Source organism: Acartia tonsa, chromosome 9 (genome assembly GCF_053477335.1).
Source record: "Acartia tonsa isolate MP-2025a chromosome 9, ASM5347733v1, whole genome shotgun sequence".
NCBI lineage: Eukaryota > Metazoa > Arthropoda > Copepoda > Calanoida > Acartiidae > Acartia > Acartia tonsa.
In genome coordinates, this window is record NC_137268.1 from 22,331,548 (window position 1) to 22,358,256 (window position 26,709).

The 26,709-nt window shown below is 32.6% G+C and overlaps 1 protein-coding gene across 1 annotated transcript in view; it reads left to right on the plus strand.

Moving 5' to 3' along the window:
* Positions 1–26,709, plus strand: part of LOC145328513 (uncharacterized) — a 65,484-nt gene that overhangs the window by 31,565 nt on the left and 7,210 nt on the right. Inside the window, exons 8-22 of the mRNA XM_080172223.1 lie at positions 1,933–2,004; positions 4,228–4,309; positions 4,805–4,850; positions 5,739–5,795; positions 7,017–7,068; positions 7,974–8,022; positions 8,373–8,429; positions 9,441–9,531; positions 10,055–10,108; positions 10,628–10,679; positions 12,014–12,051; positions 20,006–20,069; positions 21,452–21,539; positions 23,768–23,839; positions 24,424–24,906. Of these exons, the coding sequence (XP_080028349.1) occupies positions 1,933–2,004; positions 4,228–4,309; positions 4,805–4,850; positions 5,739–5,795; positions 7,017–7,068; positions 7,974–8,022; positions 8,373–8,429; positions 9,441–9,531; positions 10,055–10,108; positions 10,628–10,679; positions 12,014–12,051; positions 20,006–20,069; positions 21,452–21,539; positions 23,768–23,839; positions 24,424–24,906 (1,357 nt within the window). The remainder of the gene's footprint in view (positions 1–1,932; positions 2,005–4,227; positions 4,310–4,804; positions 4,851–5,738; positions 5,796–7,016; positions 7,069–7,973; positions 8,023–8,372; positions 8,430–9,440; positions 9,532–10,054; positions 10,109–10,627; positions 10,680–12,013; positions 12,052–20,005; positions 20,070–21,451; positions 21,540–23,767; positions 23,840–24,423; positions 24,907–26,709) is intronic.

Consider the following 26,709-nt stretch of genomic DNA (forward strand, 5'->3'; position numbering starts at 1 on the left):
TCCGTAACGCTATGGGAGAAATGGGATTTACTCAGCTCCTATAAAAGATAGAATGCTGAATTTTTTTGACAACATTCCCATCATTAAGGAGCACAATTAAGTATAAAACATCAATGGCGGTAGGACAGCTTTTTAGCAGGTTTTAGGCTATTTTTGTATTTTTCTCAATATCTTCTGTGTTTATGGTGCGATTTTCAAAATTTTTTCAGTTATAGATATCTAAATTAAATTTCCAGTCCTTTAAAGAAACCAACTATGACGGTCAGACTGCCTTTAAGCAGGTTTGAGGCTATTTTTGTATTTTTCACATTTTTCTCCATATCTTTGGTGTTTATGGTCCGATTTCCAAAATTTTTTTAGTTATAGATATCAAAATTAAATTTCCTGTCCTTTTGAAAAAACAACTATGACGGTCAGACCTTCTTTCAGCAGGTTTTAGGCTATTTTTGTATTTTTCACATTTTTCTCCATATCTTTGGTGTTTATGGTGCGATTTCCAAAATTTTTTCAGTTATACATATCAAAATTAAATTTCCTGTTGTTTAAAGAAAACAACCATGACGGTCAGGCTTCCTTTTTGCAGGGTTTTGGCTATTTTTAAATTTTTCCATATCTTTGATGTATATAGTCCAATTTTCAAATTTTTTTAAAGTTTAGGATTTAAAAATTAAATTTCCTGTCGTTTTAAGAAAACAAGCATTGCGGTCAGACTGCCTTTTAGCAGGTTTTTGCTATTTTTATATGTTTTACATATTTTCTCATATCTTTGGTGTTTTTGGTCCAATTTTAAAACTTTTTTGGGATATCAGTATCAAAATAATTTTTCCCATTGTTCTGAGCATCTTTTATGTTATTTACTTTGATTGTCTTCATTATACAAAATAAAACAGGGTTTCGTGTTTATTTTCTCCAATAAATCAATTAATAAATACACTTTAAATCTACTTGTACGTATTAACATCCTTAATTTTTTTTGTGCTTCGCTACTTATGGATGTTGTCATCCTTGTTGATTTTTAAAACGTAAGGGGGCTTCTGTGCTCGCTAGCCATATTGAGAGAAAGCACCAAACATATAAATATCTTAAAATACTTCCTCTAAATTTTTAATTCTTCCTGTTATCAAGTTTATTTTCTCAAATTAGTAATAGCTTGTCTGTCTGATGCTTTAGATCTCTGTATCTGCTGAGGATATTTGACTATGCTTCAATTGCCAGAAAAATCAGCCCATAAAAAGTAAAAAGTACTTTTCTTTAGTTACGTTTATTATGTTATTTTCATCATAATTTTTAAAAATACAATTTATTATTAAGAAATTTGCATATTTCATTTTACTACTTACGTTTGTCATAAAGCCGGCAATATTAATTCATAAAATTCGTACAGCATGTTAAATGTACTGTCATTTGTTTTAAATGGTACTGTATAATTGACTGTACATTTCTGAAAATAAAATTTTGGTCATTTAGAATCAAAATTTTCAATGTTAATAATAATACAAAATATTTTTATATATAACTAAAAATATTATCTTATTATGCATAATTATATTATCTATTTTCCTATTTATCAATCTATCTATCTATCTATCTATCTATCTATCTATCTATCTATCTATCTATCTATCTATCTATCTATCTATCTATCTATCTATCTATCTATCTATTTATCTATCTATCTATCTATCTATCTATCTATCTATCTATCTATCTATCTATCTATCTATCTATCTATCTATCTATCTATTTATCTATCTATCTATCTATCTATCTATCTATCTATCTATCTATCTATCTATCTATCTATCTATCTATCTATCTATATATCTATCTATCTATCTATCTATCTATCTATCTATCTATCTATCTATCTATCTATCTATCTATCTATCTATATCTATCTATCTATCTATCTCTATCTATATATCTATCTAGGTATGCACGAGATGCTGCACATATTAGGCCTAACCCATGTCCAGAACCGACCAGACAGATGTAACTACATAGGTAAGCTGGCGGTTGCGCCACTAACATCTAGGGGCTCTATATGGATATGGAAGGGCAGAAAAATAGTCTAAAACCATACACAGACTTTTTCAAAAGTTAAAATGAAATAGCCAAAACCCTTCTAAGGACCCCCCAGGAAATAGCTTAAAACCAACGCAGGACCAGTACCTACAACACCTGAAAAGTAGAACCCAATCAATTCAGCGGTTATTAAGATCTTAAGCTTCATAAAGACAGACGGACGGACGGACAGACATCATTCTTCTTTGTACTATAGATATAGGATATTAGAATATCAGATGTAACTTTAAAGGTAAATATTAGAATATTGTAATTTATATTGAATTCGTGTTGTCTTTTTTATGAGCGAAGCCACTCTATTATTAGGGTCTGTCCGTCAGTCCGTCACGGATAGCTCTTATTGTTATATTAGGCATGTTATAATTATCCTATCGATTTCAAACAGTGTACAAGAATACAATATTCTTTGTCCTATCGTTTCAGAGCTTCGCTTTTATGGATGTTGTCATCCTTTTTTCTAATACAATATTTAACCGCTTATGAAAGGTAAAAGAAAAAAAGCCTAAGAAAAGGTATCATTCATAAGAAAACAGGGATTAAGAGGTTTTTAACCTAATATAAAAGTATTATTATCATTATTTAACAATACAAAAGTAACTGGATGTTTGTCTGTGAATTACAAAGAATCTCACTTACCACTAAACTGAAATGAATCCCCTTTCCAGTGTAGCTTTTCATTAGTCCATGGACGTCTTAAAACTATTTTTGGGACAGGTACCTCCAACTCCCAAGAAAAATGGTATTTTCGGGAATAGTCCCTTTCGTGGCAACGCCCCTTAGGTTAGGTTATATTGGGTTAGGTGATTGCCCCACAGGGTTACTCAATTGGCCCCGCAGGGTTAGAGCCCCCTGCAGGGGCTAGAAATATGAGAAAAGCTACTGTGAAAAAAACGAAGAATCGCGCCTAAAGAAGCAATGCCACGAAAGGTACTATACCTACTTTTTCTTTTTTTAAATATTAAAATTAGGGGTCGCTGATCGTCTCCCCCCTCCCAGATAGACAGACCAACCTAATTTGTGAAATAGATTTGCTTTTAAAAATATATTCATTAATATTCCATTTTTTCGTGAACAATATGAAAAGACAATATGATTATATAGATTGATCTAATAATATGTCCAATCATAGAGAGGGAGGGGACATTGGGCTGTTTATTACACCAGTCCCCAAAGTTTTTTTTATTCTGAAGCTTAACAACTTTCCGGATTTTTATTGAATTTTATTTGTTGATCATTAAGTTGAGTGTCCAAACGTTTTAACCACTAACTGTAATCCACACACGGGGTTATTTTGTTTCATCATAGGGGATGCACATTAATTTTATCGGCCATTATCTTATCCCTTTAGATCTCTGGTCCTTTCACGTCAGTATTTACAACAAAGGTTGATAATTTATCACATGTAAGATGGTGGCTTCGGCTCTAGTATCAAGCCTAACATAACTGTATTGGAAATGTAAGGATGTGGTAGAAAATAGCCCTAAACTACCCCGAGACCTATGTGAAGTTTCCTTTAAAGTAGAATTTAATTGTTTTGGCGATGAGCTAGTTCCTAAATCAGACAAATAAATCTTAATACATTTTATAAAAAAAACAAGGATGACAACATCCAAAAAACGCTCTGAAGCTCTGAAACGGTAGGACAAACGAACATTAACACTTTTAGATTGTCGGAACTGAATAATCGGATACTTTGTTGTTCTAGGAGTATTCCAAAAATCAAATCAATCGGATAATGATATCACATAAAAATTTGTTGTTAAAAAAGTTTAAAAACAACATGTTTAAAATGGACAGGAATCGCCATGCAAAGTTTGGAATCGATAGGACAATTCTAACCTGTTTAAATTAACGAAAGGAGCTAATAGTCCGTGACGTAAGGACGGACCAACCCTATCATTAGAAGCTTCGTTCTTAAAAACACTCACTTCCAAAATAAACAAAAACGTGGACTGTTGTTCTGTCCTCATATATAGTTTTATAATATTGTATTTATGAAAACTGTTTTTTAGGGTTATTTTTATCCCATATACATATCTAATATCTATGTCAATATTTGTTTGATTGGTTTCTATCCAGATTAATGCTGTTTGATGGCTTCTAGAGATTTCCGAGGACATGCAACTCTTTTCTTTGTTTTAGATGTACGAACTTCTGACTTGACTGGTTGGGGAGAATGGGCTATAGGTCAGCTCACAGATTCAGCTGATTGGTTCAGATTAAGGTATCTATCTATAATCTATTTACTGAAAGATTCAGCTGATCGGTTCAGATTAAGGTATCTATCTACCTTTCTATTTATCTGAAAGATTCAGCTGAATGATTCAGGTATCTATCTACTTATATATATATTTATCTGAAAGATCAGCTGATTGATTTAGATTTAGGTAAAAAGTGCTATACACTAGAATAAAATATAATGAAACACTATCAAACGCTTTGTTTATATCAAAGTGCTAATTTAAGAAATTATAATTCATTATGTCAAAATTGACTTTGATGGTTATTTTTAATTGATTAAATTAATGTACTAGCGGCTGCGCCCTTAACATCTAGTGGTTATGTGAAAGATTTTGATTTTAAAATGAAATAGCATAAATCCTTCCTGAAAACTAATTAAAGCTTCTCTAAAATGAATTGGTTCAATGATTAGTGAAATCTTAGCGAACAAACAAAATGCTTACTATTTTTGTATAATAAGATGATAATTTGATTTTAGAATTCCCTATGATTGTTCCTCCTATGTCCATTATTATCAATTACAGGTAACCTTAATTTTTGGTTTATCATCACTGGGGATTCTTGTAAATTTAGATATAAAAGGGCGGAGAAAAGTCCGTGTGTCTGTTTGAACTAAATTATCTTACTTAGTACTGTACCAATTGAGTTCTTTTTAATAGTGAAGCTTTTCATAGGTCATGTTTTAAAATCATATTTATGGTATGTATCTTTAACCTCTCACCCACCCTGTAAAAAATATGTCCGTCTGTCTGTTTAAACTAAAATATCTCACTTAGTATTTTATAGATTAATTCTTTTATAAAGTAAAATTTTTTATAGGTAATTTTTAAAAATTATTTAAAGGGAATGTATCTTTAATTTCCCCCCCAACCCTAAAGGGGTATGTCTAACAGCCAATCATTGTATTAAGTAAGGTAGTCAACTTTTTGATAAGTCGATCTTAGTTTGCAAGTCCTAACTGTGATAACTATTGTGCCTGTTGATAGGACAAGGAATTTCCTCTACTCTAACCCCTTATTCATACACATACAAGGACAATTTTGTCCATAAGTAGCTTAGTATTGAAAGTTTATAATTAGCTTTGATGAAAAAAGTGCAGTAAATTTTTGAAAAGGCAAAGAACGGTAGATTTAAAAATATCACGAAATATTGAAAGCAATTACTTTTATGTAGTAACTGAGAGACATATGGACGGATGTACGGTCATAGCATAGTAAAAGAGTGGCTGCGCTACTAATAATTATATATAGAAGTTTTTTAAAGTGCCTATAAAAAATGACGTCATACTGGCCTAAAATTGGTCAATTATAATGTGAACTTGCCTGTCATTTTTAATTTAGTCTCTATCATTGGTCATTTGTATTGTATGACGTCAATTTTTATGGGCAATATAAAAAGCTTTTTATATCCAGGGTGCAGTATGGAAGGAGGATATTATGAAGAAAGTGGATTATTTTATGGAATCACAGGTCAGTTATTTTTCAATTTTAAAAGGTTTCCCTCAAAGTGTCACGTCGAGCACAGGAACCCCCACCTTATTTTGAAATAAATAAAAGTAACGGGTGGAGGGGGTGTTTTTTTATTACTTTAGTCTTTAAGTTAGGCTAGCAAAGGAAACTTAATTGGAAGGATATAGTAACGGTTAATGTAAAAGCCTAATTTTGAATTTTAGACAAAATTTAATTAGACCATCAATATTTATGGAAAAGCTTTGCTTATATTAACAAACTTTTTTATATGAAGTAGTAAGGTTTCTTATTTGTCTATCTGTTGATGTCTCGCTTACAACTTAACAGATATATGTATTTATTAATTTTGGGTAAACTTAATATTGATACTTAGAATGTTTTATGCTATTTTCTACCAACTTCGTTTCCATATCAAATACATAGATCTAGATGCTAGTGGCACAGACGTTTGTATTAAAAGAAAGCAATATATTTGTATAGACAAATTAACCTTAATTTTTAAGGATTAACAAATTAATCTTATTAATGAAAAAACCCAAATAATTCTGTACATTAAAGTAGTTGGATATGCATCCATTTAACTTTTTTACTCTAAAACGGTTTCTCCAATGTTTAAGGTGTCGAATAATTTTTAATATTTTGAATTTTTAGTAGCGAGGCTACTCTTTAAGTCTTTCTGTCTGTCTGTAAGATTAATGATTTCTAGATTATAATTTTAGAAGTGCAGATAATTCACTTTTCTTCATCCCCCCCATCACTTACCCTTCCCTACATATCACCATCCCGTCTGTTTCCTCTCCCCAACCCTTCTAGGGTCTTCACTCTCACCTAACCTAACATTAACTAGAACGTATAAACATTTCAAAATAAAAAAAACACTCTGTATGTGTATATACAAAATAACGCAACTTTTAATGTTTCAGAATTTGAAAATTTTATCATTACTTTTTGCTTGTTTATGCCAGTATTTATTTAAATGGATTTATTATTACTTGGATCTTACACAGGACTATCATGTACTCCAGTAAAGTGAAATTTGGAGCTAGCTAAAATAATAATTCCATCATCCACCCACATTACCTCATTCCCACCCCCTACTGAGTGAACGAATTGCTTAATAAATGATGTCCATGTTAGCAATCTAAATTGACGACAACTTTTTTTCCTGCCATAATATCCACGTAAATTGTATATCCATTGTTTTAAATAATTTTTTTTTAGGGATGTGAGAGTTTCCAGCGGGGAAAATATATTAATTCTTGTCTAGTCGAAGGTATGCTTTTGTCTTATCTCATTGAAATATTCCCGTTATTGTTTAGTTATTTATTGCATCGTATTATAGACAGCTTTCCGCGGATATTAAACGATAAAATTATAAGATTAAAACTGGGATTTATTATACAACTTTTATTTTAATATTAATGGAAAATTGTCTGTAATATACGAGCTATACATTATTTTTCACAATGACTGAGAAATAAACTAAGTGAATCATAGCGTCGCTTCTAACAAAGTGTTTTATAAGAACTACGGGATTGTAAGGACAATAGAGATAAATAAAAATGCCCTCTTTTTTCAACCAATGTTAACTGACTACCAAAGGCATAATTTTACGCATAATGATTAATTATTGTCCCAACCCCTAATCCCTTACAAAAACTACTAAATATTAAAACTGAAACTTGAACTAAAGTTTGTAATAAATGTGTCTCTAACAACTTTACTAATTGCAAGTTCATCTCTTTTACGTTGTTACATATGCTAAAACATTTCTATAAATTCTATTCATTTGTCTGAAAGCACTTGTATCGTATGATTATATAAAAACAATTAAACAGTGGATCAATCCCTTTTTGAATGGAATTTTTAGGTGCAAAGCTTCTCTATAAACATGCCTTGTTTAATGTTTTTTTATGCCTTTTTGTAAACCTAAACGTTATTGTATTAGACGTTTACTCTAAGATTGAATTGAGTACAGGGTAGCCACGCAGCGGTTAGATTACCGCAGACGAGAGGTAATTGAAGATTGAAGTGCTTTTAAATAAAAAAATTTATATTATATCATATTAATGCACCCAAAAGTAAGGGACAGGCACAAAAAAAACTTTTAAGGTAGTATTACCCCCCACCCCCTTCTACCAACCCCCACTCCTAAAAATTGATAAAATTTGTATTTAGGAGGTTTTACAACAGAGGACGGAAGAATTCTTCGTAATGGATATGAGAGGTATGCTGTTTCCCTCAAAGTGTTTAGTCGAGCCCAGACCCTCCACCCTCTTTAACTTTGAAATAAATTGATAAAGGGGGGGGGGGTGACATTTTTGTTATTATAGGTTAGGTTAAATTTGATACTGACTAGTCCCGCAGGGTTAGAGCAACGCAGTTATAGACCCCAACCAATCAAAGTTTAATAACTGTAACCAAAGTTTTAAAACCATTAAATTATAGAACTTTTCTAGAAACATTGTGGACTTGTATTATTTACAGTCCATTGACCCTTCCCTCCCTGTGAATACTGCAATTCTACAAGATTATTACCATCATTAGATAACAATAATAAAAATACTTTAATTTTAGGTGTTTAGATAAATGGGATGCGAAACATAAAAAGTGTGTTGAATATATAACTACAAGGTAATCATTTCAGGGATCTTAAGGGATAGGACAATGGCTGATAAATTGAAGTACATCCTCAATGTTGATACATAAAATTACCCCTTTGGTTGAAATATTTAGACACTCAATGAACCAACCAACCAAAAATTGAATAAAAGTCCCCAAAGTTGTTGAGCTAACGAATAAGAAAACGTTATTTCAAACTTTGGGGACTAGTGTTTTTTATGGGGCCAGTTTAACCATGTAAATATAATATGCAGTTGTTCAGCAAAAATACACTTTAGAATAAGACAGTATTTCTAAAAATGTTTAAAATTAATTTTCTATGAATGAAGGAATGGATGGTTTATTTTAAAGGATTAAGTTTAAGAGATACAAGGATAGGTAACTGGCAAATAAATAAATCTTCTCTCCAATGCACAAAGGGGCAAATAAATTACAGGATTATTTCAATTTAATTTTAAACATAAAAAGATATTAAAATTATGGGGTTCATTTTTTCTCAATGCGGTTTCTCTTAGGAGAATGGTAGTACCTTTTCCCAAAAACCTTCCATAGACCTAATGAGAAGCTCCATTGTAAAAGAGAGCCATATCGGTTCAGTACACACAAACCGACATCCTGTTATTTTTATATAAGAATGGTGATTTATTTGTCATTGATTTATCCCAGAACCACTGATAATTTTAGAAACTGAATTATCATTTCTCTATTTTTTAATGGGTTATTTGAAATTTCCAGAAAACTTGCTAAATCTAAATGCATAAATTAAAAATCGGACACAAAAAGCGACTTAAGTTAGTTAATATACATCTACAGACAGACTAGAACTAGCGGCCCCTCAACTTTTCCTTTAATTCTTTTTTAGGTAGAGGGAAATTTCTTTCAGGTACTCCCCAAAAATAGTACTTGGACTTATCAAAAACTTCACTGTAAAGGAGAACCATATCGGTCTGGAGGTTAGCAAAGGCAAACAGACATACAAACACCCTATTACTTTTATAAAAGAATAGATTTTATTTGTTACAGGTATCCTACATTTGACCTTGTGGATCCAAACGGGCGCTGCAAAGCCAATGGAATCAACAAAACTAAAAGAAAAACCTATGAACTCTCCCAGGTTATATAACAGACATACTGACAGACTAATAAGCCATCGACAAAGAATTAATAGATATTACAGCATGGCTTTCAAACCGATTAATATCTGCTGGATTAAAACCGGTTCTCAGCAATACTGACAAATCGTCTATTGCATCGTATTAAACACAATTTTTCATGAATGTAAAAATAGAAATCATAAAATTAATACTAGTTTTGTAAGCTACAAGGGACTTATCTTTTAATTTTCAATTTTAATATCCGCGGAAAGCTGTATATAATACGATACGATAAATTACTATTATATTTCAAGAAATCACTTATAATGGTGATTAAAAACCCATATTATAGCCACAGTTTGTATAATGCATATATTGGTTACACAGTTAGTACTTTCAGACAAAGGCTGTTAGAGTTGGTTTTCTTTAGGACGTTTGACTGCGTTATTATATACAACAAAGATAGACAACCAGAGTAAAAAAATCATGTAACCAAATGTATTTAAAAATTATGTAAAAATATTTGATTTTTCTCCAAAATAGTGGGACATATGGGCTTTGAATGCGGCATACGGTGGACCTCTACCTAACTGTCAGGTAATCATCTTTCTAGCATGGCTTCGAAACCGATTAATATCCGCTGGATTAGAACCGGTTTTGATCATCGTATCATGTAAAGCATCATATAACAGACAATTGTCCACGAATATTATAATAAAGATAATAAAATTGATACTGGTTTTGTTAGCCCTTCCCGTCGGCTCCTCTTGGATAACAAAACTGGTTTTAATATTATAACTTGTTATTTTAATATCCGGGGAAAGTTCTCTATTATTTGATGCGATAAATCACTAGTCTTGGCTTCATTAGAACAGGGAGGACATTATCCATAAGAAGCAAAGCGATTAATTACACATATAAAAAGAACAGCCACACAGATGAAAGGAAAAATTCAGCATTACATTTTGTTTTGATTAGAAAATTGTTTTGATTAGAAATTTGTTCAGCATATGATATTTTCATTAATATTATTATAAGTAAAGACATTATCTTAATGAAAGCAAGCTATGTTATTAGAAAATAAGATCTGTTACTTATATTTATTTTCACTTTTAGTATCCACGTAAAGTTGGGAATGGAATCTGTGATGCCGGCAATAACAATTTAGGTAAGTTTTAACAATGGGCGAAATTCTATAAAATTTTCTGGGCTAGCTTTAGATTTGGGGTTGTTTCTCAAGTCTTACATAAAATAAAGGAATGTGTAAGGCTAGACTAAACTTTTATTTATCGAAATTGGCCCAATGACATTTACGTCCAATAGAAGAGAAGCTAAAAAACAGATTTTTTTTAGATTTTTTTACCCACTAATCCTAAATAAAAAGTATTTATTGTCTAAATTTATCCAGTCAGTGGTTTTAATTCTATTTTGTTAGCTTTTTGGATTTTATTTTATAAACCAACGTTTTTGTAACATGGATTAGAAAGTTTTTATCTAGTTTAAAGGTATTGGATTCTGAGCTGTTTGTTATTTATTTTGAAAAAAAACTATTCATGATTTACTATTTCTCTCAGAATAAAACTTGATAAGATTATAGATAAATTGTTACATATTTGTTTTTGCTTTCTTTATGAATACGTGTTCATATGATTAAGCTAAACTAATTAATTATTTTATTCTCTTTATTCCGAACTAGCGGCTATGTCCCTATAGTCCTCTAGGGGCACTTAAATGATGGGGGTGGGAAAGTTAACACTTAACTTTTCATTATAGTTTTAAAAAGGAAAAGGGGGTATTTTTCTTAGGAGGGTGTAGTTACCCTTCCAAAAAAAATTACAGATTCTCTAGACTTATAAGAAACTTCACTGAAAAGAAGAAGAATATTAATAGTATCTGGCGAGATCTTAAGCTACAAACACACACACACAGACAGACATTCTGTTACTTTTGTAATATGATAAAGTCGGTACCAGGACAAACGCAGGAGTCCCAAACGTCGGAGTGGACAAACGCAGTAGTGTTAAAATATTAGTTTAGTTAAGTGTTTCTATACATACAGGTTAGATTCGGTTCAGATATGAATATAAAAATAAGCCCCCCGCAGGTGTTAGGCATTTAAAAACTTACAAGATAGTTTAAAATAGGTTAGGTTCGGTTAAGTTTCCATTCCGACGTTTTGGACTCCTGCGTTTGTCCTAGAACCATAAAGTCCCTAACACTAATGAGCTCCTTAAACTTAACTAAAACCAAAGATTTTTTTGTGAACGCTGGAAAATGTCATGTTTGACGTTATGAAAATACATCTAAAAAGAAGGGATGATAGGAGGTTTGGGAAAGGAAACCCTTAAAAAAGAGATGGATAATAGACGTATTTTTACGGCGTCACGCATGACGATGACACTTTCCAACGCTTTTTTTTTGTTCATAATTTTTGGTGATATTTTCTTTTATATACTTGATAGTTGGACAGAATTATTTTTAATTATTTTGTTCTAATTTTAGGATGTAATTATGACGGTGGAGATTGCTGTCTACCTCAGGTGATTATTTCAGGGACTTGATAATAAATAATAATCGATCACGCTGTTTAGCATTGGATTAATGATTAATGATAAGACACTATACATTTTAATTGACCAATGATAAAATGTATGCTGGCCTAACATTTGTAATTTTTAAAATATCACCTTTTTTTAAGATTTATAAGCTGATTTAATATTAAAGTAGATTTTATGAACGTCTAGAGGCCATAGCCTAAGAAAAGCCAAAGTTTTCTTCAACATAAAACTCATACTAAATTTTTAACTAGTGGCTACACCCCTAGCATCTAGAGACCGATCAAGTAGCAAGTAGGCAGAAAAATAGTATGACACCATCAAAAAACTTTAATTTAGAATTAACAGCTTAACCTCTGCATAGCATATTTGACAAATTGGGCAAGGAAGGGCATAAATATAGCTTAAAACCATAAAAATATCCTGAACCTTATGCAAAGCTTTCCTAAAATGGAGAACTCAATCAATTCTGTGGATGGCAGGACAAAAAAATTATTTTTAGAATCCCATTTTCAAATTTGTTTTCATCAAAAATAAAATCTTCATGAAAAGTTTGTAAATAAAACAAATTATAAAAATTAAAAAATCATAATATACTTGATAATCAAAAACAGGAATAGGTGTGAACAAAATTTTTTTTTGCATTAATCAAGTTGTTAGTTACAGCTGAATCAAAAGTTTCTATCAATGAATTAAAGAATAATACCAAAAAGTACTTTCTTATCTATAGAAATCAATTTTACCCTTCAATTTTTCAACTTTTCTGTTATGCATTTTTTACCATTGCATTGAGTACAAACAAAAAGATAATATACTTTTTATATAATGTACTTCTGTACAAAAAACTTATTTTATGTCTACAGGCGCGTCTCTCTATTTGACTTTGAAGTCCAAAAATAGTGGCTACACTGTTCCTCCATGAAGTCCTGTCCTTGTCATGTGTTTCAGCCTCTCCCAAAGACAATCCTAGCTTAACTAGGCCCTTTTCAAGGCTATGCCTCCAGGTTGTTTTTGGTCTTCCCCGTCTAAGTTTACCAGTGGGGTTTCATCTTATTTGGAATCTTATTGCTATAAACCTTTCCAGGACCTATAAGAAGCTACACTGTAAAGGAGAAACATATCGGTTCATCGGTTAGCTAGATCCTTCTGTATAGACAGACACACACACACACACACACACACATATGTATATACTAATTTCCTCTTACATTGATTACTCGATGGAATCTTAGAAATATTTGTAAACATATCTATTGTATGTCTATTTTGAAAGATACAAATACACAACCAACGATAGAAGGAGATTGATGGTAAAATCCTCTTATGTTCTAGTAAATCATTCTAGTAAATCATTCGCGTAATGAGGTGATGGGTTAGAATCTTGACCACACTACGGCATAATAGAGACGTTACAAACGGTACCTAGTGCTGTTGTGTCCAGCGTATGACAGTAGTGGTGAGATATGGGGGAATGCCTTGGCTCATAAACAGGCTCAAAATATTACCATGTACATAAAGAGGCCGTGCTGTCAAGGGGTCGGTTGTCTGTTGGATCATATTTAACCAATTATCCTTGTAACTGTAACGGCTGTTAGAGTATTGCATGTTTCTATCTACCTTTCGAGAGCATTTTCATATCTTTTTAATTCAACTCATTCAAATTTTGAAACATAGGTATAGCAATATGTGAACCAGCTTATAGTATCATCATAAAAAGTGTTACAAAGGATTCAAATTATAAAGTTTTGCAGATCTATGTCGATTGTTGCCTTACTAGACGGGAATATGCCGTAAATTGGCATGATTTAACCAAACATTGGAACATTTTTCCACTCTTTTGGGGGACACTATAAGCTGTTTCGCAATAGGTGGTCTTGTTTCTTTTTCTGCAATGGGTAGGTGTATGTGATTTGTTCTCTCGCGTTAAAAGAGACTATGTTGTGTGATGCAGGAATCTATAGGGATAAGACAATGGACGATTGATTGATTTACATCCACAATCATGATACAAAAAATTACCAATCATAAGTCTCCAAGTTGCTGAGCCAACGAATAAGAAAACGCTATTATAGAACTTTGGAGACTAGTGTAATAAATAGCCCAATGTCCCCTCCCTCCCTGGTTGGTGCATAACAACAGTAAGACAAACTATGAATGTAAAAATAAAAGATGACCATAACTAAGATTCAAGAACATAAATTTTTAATTTTTATTCTAGCTTTGTTATTATTCTTCAGGAGGGGTTAGTTTCAATTCTGTAAATATTAATAATTTTAAATTTTAAGGGCAATTAAGATGTTTGATTTTCGCTTTCTTAATAAGCAAGTAACCAAAACTAGTTAGGTATTCATCTTCAAGGATTAGTTGGTAATCTAATCCTGTGACCTTTCACTAGAGTGTTCTTACCCATCTACATTTACTCTGTATATTTATCTATTGTCGGTTTCATGTCTCACATATCACACAGCTCTAAAAGCTCAGAATTTTTCTTATTTGGCCAGAAACTATTGTCGATTCTCCTGATCAAGTTGAATCCTCATAAAGAAATTACCATTTAAACTATTGAAATCATGTGTAAGATATAAATTCCAAGGACTGGTCATCTGAAGAATGAATTGCGTAGAATACGTAGTGTAGTGCATTGTATATAACAAGGATAACAATATACAAAACATGTATTTATATTCTTTTGAATAATGTGGTAAGGCTTTTTACGATTTCGATAACTGCTGAACCGATTGAGTTCTCCTTTTTAAGGAAGCTTCTTGTAGGTTCCTGGATGATCTTCGGCTATTTCATTCTTATATCTAAATTTGGTTTTAGGCTATTTTTTATTTTCCATACCCCTTCAAATACATAGCTCCTAGGTGCTAGGAGCTCAGCTGTTAGTGCTTAAAGAAAAGTAAAAGCGAAAAAACTGAGTTTCAGCTGTTCAGGGAATGTTTACATGCACTGGCTCTTATATTTTCTTTAAGATTTCTTTTACATTTTATTTTCCTAAAAAAAGGCATTTCTACATTGCACATTGGGGCAAATCAACCAAAAAGGGGATTTAATTATTTAGTACCCTTAAAATTCATCTCACAAAAATTTCATTTTATACTTTTTTGTAATTAATTTAACAACAAACAAATTCGCTTTTATGTTTTTTTCTGTCATTTGAAAGGAACATGGAGATAAAGGTCATTTTATGAAGGTAGATAGAAAATTACCAGATTAACCCGTCCCGAAAATAGTCCCCCCTTACCCTATCCATCTATCTATCCATCAATCTATCCATCTATCTATCCATATATCTATCCATCTGTCTATCCATCTATCTATCCATCTATCTATCCATCTATCTATCCATCTATCTATCCATCTATCTATCCATCTATCTATCCATCTATCTATCCATCTATCTATCCGTCTATCTATCCATCTATCTATCCATCTATCTATCCATCTATCTATCCATATATCTATCCATCTGTCTATCCATCTATCTATCCATCCATCTATCCATCTATCTATCCATCTATCTATCCATCTATCTATCCATCTATCTATCCATCTATCTATCCATCTATCTATCCATCTATCTATCCATCTCTCTATCCATCTCTCTATCCATCTATATATCGATCCATCTATCTATCCATCAACTATTCATCTCTTTATCCATCAACTATCAATTTATCCATCCATCAATCTATCCCTCTATCTATCCATCCATCTATCCATATGTCTATCCATTTACTTATCCATCTATCTATCCATATATCTATTCATCTACCTATCCATCTATCTATCCATCTATCTATCCATCTATCTATCCATCTATCTATCCATCAACTATCTTGAATTTCGTGTTTAAAATGTCTAATTAGGGGTTTTGGTTATCAGAGCAATATGAGATTTTTTAGTAGCGCAGCTACCCTATCACTAGCTTTTTGGGCCCTTTAAAGTGTAACTAGGTTAATTGTAGTCCGATTTTAGTGTTCAAAGTGTCAAATTTGGGGTCATGGAATTCATTTCAGTAGGAGGGGAGGGGATGGTGTAAATGGGGGTGGATGGGGATCCTTATTTTAGCAAGCTACAAGTTTCACTTTATTTTTATGTTTAATAAATCCATTATAAATGTGGGCATGATTAACATAAATTTTTATTAACTAATATCTATATTTATAATGATATTATGATTCTTGTTTACTGTTTATATGTACACTAGCGGCTTCGCCTCTAGGGGATTTGCCCCAAGAGGTAATTAAACAAGGATGACAACATCCATGAAAGAAGCGAAGCTCTGAAATGGAAGGACAAACGAAATTTAACACTTGTGAAGTGTCAGAACTGAATATTAATGCATGTCTATACAAAATTGTAATTAAAACTGATTAAATACATGTTACTGTTTAAGGACATACTGACGTTTTTAGGACTTGATTATAGAGATGCTTCGCTTATAACAATAGACGTTATTGAAATAGGAATCAGTATTCAAAAAATCAGATGAATAGGATATTTTTAACATTCAAAACCATTATTTGTTGTCAAAAAAGTAAAAATCAACTTGTTATAAATGGATGTACGAACTTTCTGGTAACGATTATAGAGTTGCTGTGCTTTCTAAGTCGTACCTAACTGTTGTAGAAATCAGCATGAAAAGTTTGAGATCGATAGGACAATTCTAGCCTGTTTAAGTTAAGTAAAAGAGCTAACTGGACCGACCCTAATTATAGAAATATGAAAAAATTGAGGGGGATTTTTATTTTTTTTTAAAGATCTTTAAACAACCACAGGACCAGTAGATATATTCCCTGAAGAGTAGAATTCAATCAGTTTAGTGGTTAGCGAGATCTTAAGGGATGGGCGGACAGACAAACAGACATCAAGCTACTTTGTATTATATATTAACACCTAGGGATCTAAGGAACAAAACAATAACCGATTAATATGTACATCCCCAATATTGATACATATTTAATAAATTATATTAAAAAATTATTTGTCTGTAGATGACAATTAGTGGTTGAAAAGTTTTGACACTCATCTTAATGAACCAACCAATCAATTAAATTTCCTGAAGTTCTTATGCTAACGAATATAAAAACGTTAATATAAAACTTTGAAGTTTGGGGACTAGTGTAATTAACAGTCCCCTCCCTTTCTAAATAAAACTGCTGACTTTGAACATGAATACCCTGTAACTACATAATTTAAAAACAAAGCATTACCAATAGACAGACAGAAGACAACTTGCTAATTCCAATTTAGAATGATTATAAGAACCTCACGTTATTTGCATAATAACTTTACCTTTCCGCAGTGAGGTAGGGGACATTGGGCTGTTTATAACACTAGTCCCCAAAGTTTTACAGTTGTGTGTTCAAACGTTTTAACTACTAACTTTAATCTACATAAGGGGTAATTTTGTGTATTATCATTGGGGATGTACAATTTATTGACCTTTGTCTTATCCCTTTAGATCCCTGATATTTGTAATAATCTATAGAAACGATTATTTAGTTACATTAAAACATCAAACATAAAGAGGTTTAGATTTAGGTTATGCCCCCCCCCCCCTCTCCATCATTTAGTGCAATAGAACTTGAAAATATTTATTATTAACTTTAATTCTAAGTCATAATAAATATTTCCCAATATGTCTATGTTTTTGTGTCTTTTATTTATTTGAATTATATCTTAAAAACTGACTTTGAAAGCGCATTTAAACGCCTTTTCTTACAAGCTTTTCGTGCACCCACGTTCAGAAAACGGGCTAAAAACCCCTACGGGGGCGCGGGGGGGGGTAAATGAAACCAGTACTGGCGATTAAAATATGTCTTTGGGTAATCAAATATCGTTTTTTTAGCCGGTGGCAACCGGTGAAAACATGTTTCCTCTTACTGTCTTCTTAAATGTTGATTAAAAAACAAACAAATAAAAACTAAAATCTTGACTTCAACTAGAATTATTTAGGACTAATTTCTTCAATTTGTGTTTTTTTCTTTTATACTGTCAAAATATATGTAATGTATGACTCATCAGAAGTTATTTTGTCTAATTACGTTAATTCTAAGAGATTTTATAATACTTTTAAAATTGTTGGTGAAACACAAAAAGTATGCCTTTTTCTGTAAGAAAATTTTTGCATTTCTTGACTTCCATGCATTAGAATGCTTACTTAAAAAGCGTATTTTTACGATTCCTTTGAAATCTGATGTACATTGGGTATGATAATACTCATAGAATGTTTAAAACTTGATTTGGGGGTGGTGAATTGTTGCCCCTTGTTGCCCCTATGTGCATTGTATTGGAAAACATAGTAAAACTTTTAGGATTAGTTTGGTTTTTAATTTTACAAAATTTGACTGCGGTTACATTGGAGAACAATTAAAGGTTTCAACCTTTCATTAAAAAAAAAATTGTCAATTAGATAATAACAACATTTGCTTTTTCATATCAATATAATTGTACAACGAATCAATTTATACAAAGAATCAGGGTTGGCAGCCGCGACTAAGCCTCAAGTTAACCCGTTGGGATGGTTTGCTTTTTTAAAATTAGGGATTATCATTTTTAGGTCAGGTTTAGACTTCTAGCCGAATTTTAAAAATATAATAGGTTGAGGATCAAATGCGGCTGACGCGCCACTGCCGAGCCCTGCTATAAATAGTAATGATGCTAGTTTTTAATAAGATTATATTTTTGAATTTTATATTTTTATGATCATAAAAAAAGATGTTTTAAGAAATAGAGGGCATCTCTTGAAAAAAAATAAGGAAAAACGACAATCAAACAAATACACAAGGCAGAATAGCTACGCTTTAAACCAACACTATATCTGTATAAATCTTGAAGCATTTGTATCTATTCAATTTTTTGTCTTTTCCCCATAGCTTAAAAACTTGGGGCCTCCTTCGAGAATGCAGGGATAGGTTAACTTAATTTTTAAAGTTTATTACCTGTAAATCTTATCAAAGATACACTATACTTAACTCTAGTCGGTATGTATATCTGTTTAATGGGTTACCTGTCTGTAACGTTTTGATTAATAAAATTGTGCTATAATTTTTAATTCCTTTTTCCAAACTATCCCTTACAAATGCAAATGAAATATTCCAACATAAAATTTCAATGTTTTTTTACTACATGGTACATAGTAGACAGATTATCGACATATTACAATTTTCTTAAAATCTTTAAAATTTCAGGATTTTGAAAAGAAAACGAAGTAGCAGGATTCGTCGTATTTTTAAAGTCACTTTTTATATGTTATTTTAGGTTAGGTAAATGTTAATAAAACCTTACACAATCTACTACCAAAGCTTTCTTATTAATTACATACAGTCATATGCTCTTTTTATATTCAAACAATAAAAATGACCAATGATAGGCCAGTATATATTTTACCACTGGTCATTTGTATTGTATGACGTCTTTTTTATTAGGCACTATTAGCTGGTTTTTATAATATTGTCTCTTGGCCATTGTTTGTTTTGGAATTTTATTTGATTATCCTATTTCCGTGGTTTACTTTTTATAAATAAAGTTATAAATAGACTTTACTGTACTTTACAATATAAACAGTAAACAAAATATTTAATACTTGTATCAACACAGAATTAACAAATGAGCCAGTTGGTTTCCACAAATTGCCTAGTCGAGCACTGAAAACTTCGCTCTTATTTTGAAATAATTAAAAATAAGGGATTTAGAGGAGGAAGGAGGGGGGGGGTAGTTACTCGTTTGTTATTTTACTTCAGGTAGATTAGTTTACATTGGTTACAGGGGTGAGGCATATTTTTATGAAAACTAACCCTTGCTTTTTAATTGATTTCAAGATAAGGGGGAAAACATAGCCATAGAAATAAAGCCTATCCCCTACCGACTTTAGAGTTATATGAATTGAGTTGAGTCATCAAATTTTAATCTTACATTTAATTTAATTTAGGCATCAGCCCAAGATTGTATTGACCCCTGCGGGGTCAGGTGGAAGTTTTACAATGGAACCAACAGTAAGTTCATATGTTTTTTATAAAGAAAAAAAATTAAAATGACAACATACATGATAATCGAAGCATAAAAAGTCATGGATGTACAAACAGCAGATGTTCAGTAGTTTTAAAAAGAGAAAAGCAGAAGTTTTTGATTTTGATAAAATAATCACCAAATCTTTTTTACAAATTAATATTTTTGGCATTGTAGCATGAACGACCGACTAACTTACTAAGTAAAGCGTATAATGGGTGCTCTTTGGTTAATAGTACCTTCACAAATAATAGGCAGTTTTTAAAAGCGAAGCTTTTCTATAATTAGGGTCGTTCCGTCCTTCCGTCCGAGACAGTTGGCTTTTTTGTTATTTTAGGATGTTAGAATTGTCATATCGATTTCAAACTTTGCATTGTGATTCCTTTAGTAGTTAGGTACGAGTTAGAAAGCATAGCAACTCTATAATCATTACCAGAATTTACATACGTCCATTTTAAACATGTTGATTTTTACTTTTTTAACAACAAATTTTTATGTGATCTAACTATCCGATTGTTCTGATTTTTGGTATACTGATTCCTGGGACAACAAAGTACAATACTATAAAAAAAATCTATAATCAAGTCCTAAAATGTAAGTACGTCCATAAACATTATCCTGTAGTTACTCAAAAACTATGTTTTTTTTCCTATTTTGATTGATTGGTTTCATTTAGCAATTCTAACTTCTCAACCAAAAATTAAATTTTATAGAGTAGAATCTAGAAGATTTTAAAAACAATTTCCTATCTATAAAATCTATTAGTGTAGTGTCCCTTAAACTACTGTATTTAATTAATTGAAATATAATATCTTAATAGTTCTAATAAGATAAAAATAAGAAGAAAAGGTAGACTATAACGTCAATATATTTTATAAAACAAAAATTTAATAAAAAACCTATCATTAAACCAAGCGATATGACAATTGACGATAATTTAAATCAACACGAATTTTCAATGAAATTTAATGGTTGGTATGTTTGCTAATTTACCACCAATCAATTTTAAATAAAAGTGTTTTAAAAAAATTTTATAACCCAACAAAAGAGAGAACTTGCTTATAAAACTTTAGGTATAATTAAAAGTTTTTGGCCTTTCCTTTTATGATTAAATGAAATTTTTTATCTTTAATACAAGGTTTTTCAAGTTTCACAGAGATTTAAATGACCGTTACATAGAGACGGACTACTAGATAAGGATGACTTGTAGAGAAGTTTCGCAACCTATGGAAAAGCTTGAAAGTGTCATGTGTGACGTCTTTTTAATGGGTTTCCTTTTCCAATTCTCGTCTCATCCCTCCTTATTAGATGTATTTTTTATGACGTCACACATGACACTTTCCAGTGCTTTCAACCTATGCTTGTCCAGGATCCTGCAGGCAAGCACCAGAAAGTGAAGATTTTTGTCGCGACCATTATTGGTATGGGCCTAACAGATGTGATAACACTTATTGTAGGTAAGATTTACTTTGTAGCTGCTTTGATTGCACAATTTTGTCTGATAGTTCTGAGGTGGATTCTTTAAAAAAATTTGCCCCACTAATCGCTTAGTGGGGCAAAATTGTTTTCGTGAAAAATCCTCCAATAACACATATAAAATCTACAAAAATTAAATAAGATCTTATGTTCATAACCCTTCTATGATTTTGTTTATTTTTAATGTGATTTTGGTGGATTTATCACGAAAACAATTTTGCCCCACTAAGCGATTAGTAGAGCAAACTTTTTTTAAGAATCCACCTCTGGTATAAGTTGAAATATGGACGATTCAAACATTCCATCACTTGTGATTGGACCTTATTATATAAAAGAATTGCTTTTAATATAATCAGACAAAATGACCTAAAAACAAAAAAATAAAATGATGAGTTTTCGGTGGCTGCTTTCTTTTATGAGTGAACAGTAACCTGTGAATTGTTGCATATTGGAATTTAAAAAAAGGAGCATGACTTATGAAAGGTTTACAGAAATTATTATAAACTAACAGTTTAAATTTCGGAGTTTTAAATGTGTAACATTTCTATAAGTATCCGATCCCTCACTCATTCTATCAGAAAACAGAGGAAGAAGAATATTCCCCAATTTTAAATTCTAGTTTTAAACATAAAAGGAAGAATTTTTTTGAGGGGGGGAGGATATTTTTCACTTTGGGCGTTTTCTCTTGGGAGGGTTGTTGTCAGGGGCGTCCAAGCTTTTTATTTTGGGGGGGGTAAAATTTTTTTTTATTAGAGATTTTTTATTTTGGGGGGGGGGTATTTACCCCTCCAAAATTGTTTGGGGAGGGTAAATACCCCCCCAAATCGTTTGGGGGGGTAATCGCCCCATTACCCCCCCCCCATTGGACGTCTATGGTTGTTGTACCCACCTCAAAAATAGTTATAAACCTTCCCTGGACCTGAGAAGCTACATTGTAAAGGTTTACCATATCAGTTCGTTTAGCGGTTAACGAGATACCTTTGTACAAACAGACTCATAGACATCCTGTTACTTTTACATAAGGATTACCGTTTTATAAATTTATACATGTAACAAATCCAAGGCTCCAAAATTGTAATTTAACTAATTTAATTTTACAATCTTTACATATTGTAAATTAAATATTCTAATTCAATTTAAATTACGTTTTGAGAAGCGTAGCATCTCTATAAGTATTATATTCCTTCAATGACTGATTCATTTAAACACTCACTCCCTCCTTCAAATCTCCACCCTCCCAGAAGAATTAACCCAATGGAAAAATACCCCCAAAAAGGGTTAATTGGTTTAAACGTTTTCTTTTCAAAACTAAAGTTCATCAAGTTTAGTGTCTAAACGTTAATACCACTTATTGTAATGCACAGAAGGGGTAACTTTGTGTATAATCATTGGGGATGTTCATCAATTTATCGGCCATTGTCTTATTCCTTTAGATCTCTCCTTGACTTGTAGAGTAGCTTTGCATCCAATAATAATATTCATACAATATTGATATAAATTTGAGATAGTGTATAACTTATATCGATATTTTGATAAATGTATGTAAATAAGTCCTCAGATCAAAAGAATCGATATGAAAGATAAATTTTTAAAATTATTTTTGCCGCAATAATTTTTTTAAAAACATAGGAACATGACATTATAGAAAGATAAATAATGACAAAAAAATCCCAAGCCTCATTAAACAGTTAGATGTCCAATTGTTAATGGTAATCTTATTTATTCATGATATAAAACCTTAAAAACTATCAATAACCTAACATGAAAGCAAAATTTTACAAATCATATGGTAGGAAAAATTATCATTGACACTTGTAGAGTGTCAAAACTTATTATTGCTTTATAAGTCTAAACAAAATGTGTATATAGATTTGTTGCAAAATTGCTCATACGATTTCATTTATAGAAATGCTTCGCCTTTAATATTACACCTTATTGTCCTGGCAAAATCAAATGAATAGGATAATTATATCATACAAAAATTAGTAGGTTTTGAATTGATGTACGGACTTTCTTATAACGATTAAAGAGTTACTAAGCTTTCTAAATAGTACCTTACTGTTACAAGAATCTTCATGAAAAAATTGAAATTAATAGAACAATTCTAACATGCCTAAATTTATGATAAGCGTTATCTGTTACGTACTGACGGAAGTACAGAACCTAATTAAAACCTGCTTTATAAAATAATCTTATCATATATTTGAAGGGTGACTGATGAAAAGTTTCTTCAATGGCAATGTAAGAAGACATGTGATCTGTGTAATATTCCACCTGCCAGGTACAGCCGGCGGTTTACCTCAAAGTGCGTAGTCGAGCATAGAAACCCCTTCCTTCCCCTATTTTGCCAATCTTACACCTCCTCCTCCATATATTCTTTTTATTTGAAAAATAATAGAAGGAGATTATGTGCTCGCCAGTCACTTTGAAGGGAAGCAAAATCTGTTACATTTAAAACTCTTATAAATAATAGGATTATTTCGCTCATAATATAAGTAAATTCTTTTAGTCTCAAATAAAGGTTTTGTATAGAAAAATATTTAAAAATTCAAATAACGTGAAAATGTCTAACAAAGAATTTTGAATTATAACTATGATATATATTCATCCTTTTATTTTTATGTTGCTTAATTTTTTTTATATATAAATCAAGCATTTTGAAGTTTAAAAAAAGACTATAGGGGGAGGACAATCTTAAGGTTTATAGAGCAAAAGGGTTATATTTATATAGTTTCCTATAGAGGCTAGAAACATGGTTTTCATCTGAAATTTATAAAAACGAAGGGGATGGGGGGGGGGGGAGGGAGTAGAGTGTCGCAGTGGTACATTTATAGGTAAGTGTGTAAAACAAAGATTTTTTAAAAGGAAAGAGATGGATGAAATTTGTGATGGTTACCTTCCTGAATTCATCAGAAACAAATATTCTCAAACAGTCACTTCAAAGCCAATAGTTATCATTGAGGATAAAAACAAACCTTTTCCTAAGAAACCAATTAAACTTTTCCCTGAAAGACAAGTTATTACCAAACCAAACCAAGAAATCCAGGAGAAACCAGTTTTTACTGAACCTATCCAGATAAAACCAGTTCCAAGGCAAGAAAAATTACCAAAACCTGTTTCTAGTCAATTTATTGAACCTAAACCGGTTATAGAACCAGTATTTGTACCTAAACCAGTTACTAAACCAGTATTTGTACCAAAACCAGTTACAGAGAGAGTATTAAGTCCAAAACCGGTTTCTAAACAGCAGTCAACCAATGAAATTAACACAAATTCTATAGATATTTCTTCAGTGAAAACAAAGAATGTACCCATCGAGACTGTTAGATCCAGTCCAGCAAAACCGAGGTAAATATCAGATAAGGTTCACTTATACCTAGACCAATAGTTATTTGTCTAGAGCAAGAAATAATATTAAAAATAAGATTAAGCAAGATTAATAAAAATACATTCTTTTCAGTCAAGCAGAGGTTCTTTATCTTTGTGTCCTTCCGTCCCTTTTTTCAATCTTAGTCACTATGTTTCTGCTATGCTACGCTTCTTATGTACACTGTACAGTATAATTTTTTTTATGTCCATCGACTGTGGTATAAAACATGGCTCTTCCGTTTGTTGTCTGGTAGGTGATAGGCAGGTTCGAATCTCAGCCTAACACCGCGACATAACCAAATTTAGTTCCTCTACTTCTATGTCAGGTGCGCGACGTAAACAGTTAGAGTAGGGAGAATGCCTTTGCCTAAAACAGACGCAACTCATTACCTTACTAAGAATGATAACCTTAGTTATTGAAATATATATATGGCCTGTACAAAGATGTTAGTTTGATAAAGTAGTCTTGGGTTGAGATGAATCAATAGCTTTTAAAATTACTAAGTTAGGACTTTCAGACAAAGGTAGTGAAATCAAATGGTTAGTTGTCTAAATAGCGTATAACCGTATACATCATGCACAGTAATTAAGCAAGATTTGGTTCAAAGATACACCAAAATAAGATTTCATGTTACGTTCACACCTCATAAGATCATCAGGCTATTGTGGTAAGCGGAAGCGTTTCAGCTCACCGGTTGCGAGTTCGAATCCAACGAGCCCCTAGCCTTGAAGTATTCTACCAAAACAAACTAGCAGGATTTACTCATACAGAAATTATATTTAAACTGAATACATTTACAATGGGTGGTTACTATATATATACAAAATAGATTATAACAATAAGTTAGGTTTGAAGGGGGTGTGGGAGACAAGGGCGTAGCCCGCGGCGGTAGACATCTGTGGGGTAAGCTGTAGTAAAAGGGAAGGCACCATCTCCCGGTTGAATAGTTGCCTGAGGGGCGCGGGGTTGCTAAGTGTCCGTGCCCCTCCCCTGTTTAGCCCGTCCAATCTGACCGCTGCCGACGGGGTCATCTGCGGTCATGAGGTGAATGGTGATATAATAGGATTAGTGCAGAAGGCTTGACTTGATAAGCCACTGCGTAGCAACTCTGTAAAATACCCGTCCGTCTGCTGCCGTATTACCACAACCTCCCCTTCAAGGGCTGCGGGGCTCCCGAGCCACCAGGCCTTGAACCTGGGGATACGGCAGCCTCTGTCTGCGAACGACAACATCTTCCTGGGGCACAGCTCGGTGCAGGACAGCCCTGGCTATACAGGCTCCGCGGGACACTCGCTGCTCGGTCTGACTGTGGTTGGATATCAGCATTGTCAACTCCCGGTTGGCTTCCAGCTGAGGGTTGGCGACAGCCAGGCCCCGTCGTTGGAAATTTGGCCTTGTTTGCAGGACTAGCTCTGTCTCGGCTGGTAACTGAACACGGAGGCCTAGGCTCACTCTAGAGGCTCCCAAGGGGGGAACAACGATGGAAGAAGGCGCGTAGAATTCCATAGGGGCGCCCACCTTGTCCAGGTTGCTCGGCCTCTTAGCTCCCACCCGGATGGGGATGGCTGTCATCTGGAGGGGACACATCGCTTCGGCTTCACCCTCTGGGGCCGCCACTTCCATCTCAGTGGCCGCTTCTTCTCCTGTAGGCTCGCTGCTGGCAGGCAGGGGCTCCATGTCAGCATCAGGGTTCCAGACTGCATCCCTAGGTGGTTCTGGGGCTGGCGGCGCCAGCGGTGGTTCGTTGGGTTGGTGCTGCAGGTTCTCTTCTACCAGGTCAC